The sequence below is a fragment of the Chelon labrosus genome, assembly GCF_963514085.1.
Source record: "Chelon labrosus genome assembly, chromosome: 20".
Classification (NCBI taxonomy): Eukaryota; Metazoa; Chordata; class Actinopteri; order Mugiliformes; family Mugilidae; genus Chelon; species Chelon labrosus.
The window spans coordinates 2,084,693-2,087,730 of NC_140353.1; the positions used below are offsets into that span (position 1 = coordinate 2,084,693).

A 3,038-nucleotide genomic window follows, 5' to 3' on the forward strand; every position below is an offset into this window, starting at 1 on the left:
AACTTTAGTCGGATTAGCTCAATATATACGATGTAATCAATAAATATGTGACAGGTTAGATTTATTATAGACTACTGGAGGAGTAAATAGTCATGACATTACACTACTGCGTCACTGAACCTGCACCCCAGGATGCTGCTTTCACTGAAATATCATTACTGACTTGACCTAAATTGTGCAGCTGGATTAGTTGTGAATTTAATATGGAGAAATGATCTGTGTTTGCACAGTCGTCTGAATTAAATGGAGAGATTTGATGGTCAAACTGTATTATTATCCATGATTAAGGTGAGTGTTTTATATCCTGCAGAGGGGGGAAAGATAAATAAAAATAGAGCAGTCCATATTTGAGAAGGTTTTAATATCATAATACATCACACAAATCACAACTGGATGCTTGAGTGTCCTGGATATTTACACTTTGTACAAGTCTCCTCTGGTATACAATAAAACGTGTCCTACTGAACAGTGCATCAACACTTTAGGCAAGAACAGGTGTTTAGAACAGATGACATGATGGTGCACGAGTTTAGTTTACATCTAATCAAGCTCACGACAGCAAACAGGCCACTGGAGCCTTTCAACGAGGGTCTGAACTGTGGGTCAACGAACTAGAAACCAATCGAGATCAGACTGAGCTCTTCTGCTACTTAAAAAAACAAACAAAGATATATTTAATTTATTTTACAACATTTTCTCCTCTTTCTCCCAAGGGATCGGATCCTGCTCCTCTTCCACCTGCGTGTTCCTGCGCCCTGTCCAAAAGTGCTCCACATCTGGGAACGTCTTCTCGTTCTCCTGCGTGACAGCGTTGGCGACGGCGTTCGCCACCATCTCGGCTCCGTTCCCCTCCGTTTTGGGACATTTCTTGCAGGGGACTTGCTTTGCGCTTCTGCAGGTCGCCGCGAACCAGATGGTGACCAGTCCCTGGCGCACGTCGTCGTACATGGTCATCAGGATGACCGGCGACAGAGAGCTGCACGCGTAAAGGAGGACCTGCGCAAAGATCAGCAAACCCACGGGAGGTTTGTTGTACCCGAGTCTGATCCAGGTGAATGTCCCCCACTCTGGGAGCAGCATGAGCCCGAGGGCACCGCTTAGACACAATAAAACCAGGATAACCTTGCTCTGATGCCGGGGGCTGGGTGCGTGGTTCACCGCAGTGTGCAGCGTCTTGGTGTAGTAAGCAACTGTGAAGATGACCGGCACCAGAAATGTTGCAGTTGGGTAAATCTTGTAGAACAAACTCATGAAGTCAGACGCGCACACTGGCATTTCTGAGACGCAAATAGTGTCGCTGCCGTGCGGCACCAAAGACGCGAAGAGCATCTGAGGGATGGGAAACATCATGGACACTATCCAAATGAACGCCAGGGCTCCGTGGATCCACGTCGGGCTGTAGAGGGGCCCCGCGGCGGTGCTGGGAATCAAAGTGTGTTTGGCTCTGGTGGTGGCTGCCAGGATTAAAGTTTTTGCAACCACGCACGAGTGCTGGAACCAGTCCGTGGTGCTGCACACGAAACTGCCCATGGTCCAGGTCTGCTTGTAGTAGGTGACCGCGCGCACGGGGGCGCACAGCAGCAGGATCACCAGGTCCGTGGAAGCCAGGGAGGCGAGGAGCGCTTTCACCTCGGAGCCCTTTCCGTTCCTGAAGTCACGTATGAAAATCAGCAAAACGAGCAAATTCCCAACGGCTCCGGACACACAGATCCCGATCAGGATGACAGGCATGGCCGCCCTGGTGTCCTCCCCCTGGAGGAGCTGAACTCCTCCAACGAAATCAAAAAAGGAGACATTTGTGGGTCGATCAATATCCATCTTTAAAGTGTGAGCTCCTTGAAGTGGAAAGGAACAAAAAGAAATGCAGACAACAAATGAGACTCACTTTTTTTTCTCTCCTACAAATTCAAATCCTGGAGAAGAAATAAAAAGAAACCAAAAAGAAAAGGAGGCAGAGGAGCTGTCCAGCGCCGTGGTGCTGAAACGCAGCTAATGGGGTCGTGATCGCATCAGCTAGTGGGTGAGCAGGCTGCCAGGTAGGCTATTTCAAGTGCTGCCATTTAGCATCGTCAAGCGCTCACGTCACTTTATGAGTGTGGCTCCAGGCTGCAGCCAGAACAAATGGGACAGCAGCGTGACGAGGTTTCCATCCACGACCCCAGAAGGAACGACGTAGTCTGACGTTTTCTGTTTTTTACTTTCACGTTTACTGCCTCCAACTACAGGCTACATTCATCACATTATGCTGGAATGACATGAGAATAAGAACATAAAAGATGCAAACTGAGAAATCATGACTTCAACCCTCAAAATGTTCTAGACTTTTCCCCCCATATATCCTGAAAGAGGCTTTGGTATTCGTTTACGCAGTAAAATGAGCCAATATTACATATCAGAGAGGTGCTCCTCTAGGATTAACTCAGAGTCCATGTGTTCAGAAGTGTTTCCATCAATGTAAGGAGACTCAGGTGTGGCTCAGTTCCTGGTTTAGTTTCAATAAATCAGGGATTTGTCTCAGTCTGATCTTCACAACACATGTTTGTGGACAAAGGAGCTTTCTGAGGAGCTCAGAGAAAGAGTGGTTGTTGATCATCAGGCTGGAAAAGGTTCCAGAACCATCTCTAAAGAGTTTGGAACCCACAGATTATCCACAGTCAGACAGATTGAAGACGACTGTTCCCCTCCACAGGAGTGGTCCACCAACAAAGATCACTCCATAATAGTCTGAGAGGTCCCAGAGGAACAAAGGGGAACTTCTAAGCAGCTAAAGGCCTCTCTCACATTGGCTAATGTTAATGTTGATGAATCCACTGAACAACCATGGTGTGATGGACAAAGACACTGCTCTCCAAGAAGAACATTTCTAAACATCAGGTGGACAAGACACAAGACTACTGGGACAATGTTTAGTGGACAGATGAGACCAAAGTAGAATAGTTTGGTTTAAATGAGATGAAACAACACTGCATCATTCCAGTATCATCAATGTCCTGGTTTAGGCCTGTTCTGCTGCATCTGGACCAGGACGGCTTATCATC

At 47.2% G+C, this 3,038-nt stretch overlaps 1 protein-coding gene across 1 annotated transcript; it reads right to left on the bottom strand.

Moving 5' to 3' along the window:
• Positions 1 to 684: 684 nt before the first annotated feature.
• Positions 685 to 1,818, bottom strand: LOC311505000 (G-protein coupled receptor 151; the record flags this gene model as incomplete). Its single annotated transcript, XM_084568379.1, has 1 exon — positions 685 to 1,818. One exon carries the CDS (start codon positions 1,816 to 1,818, stop codon positions 685 to 687), a length of 1,134 nt encoding a protein of 377 aa, XP_084424505.1.
• Positions 1,819 to 3,038: the final 1,220 nt, after the last annotated feature.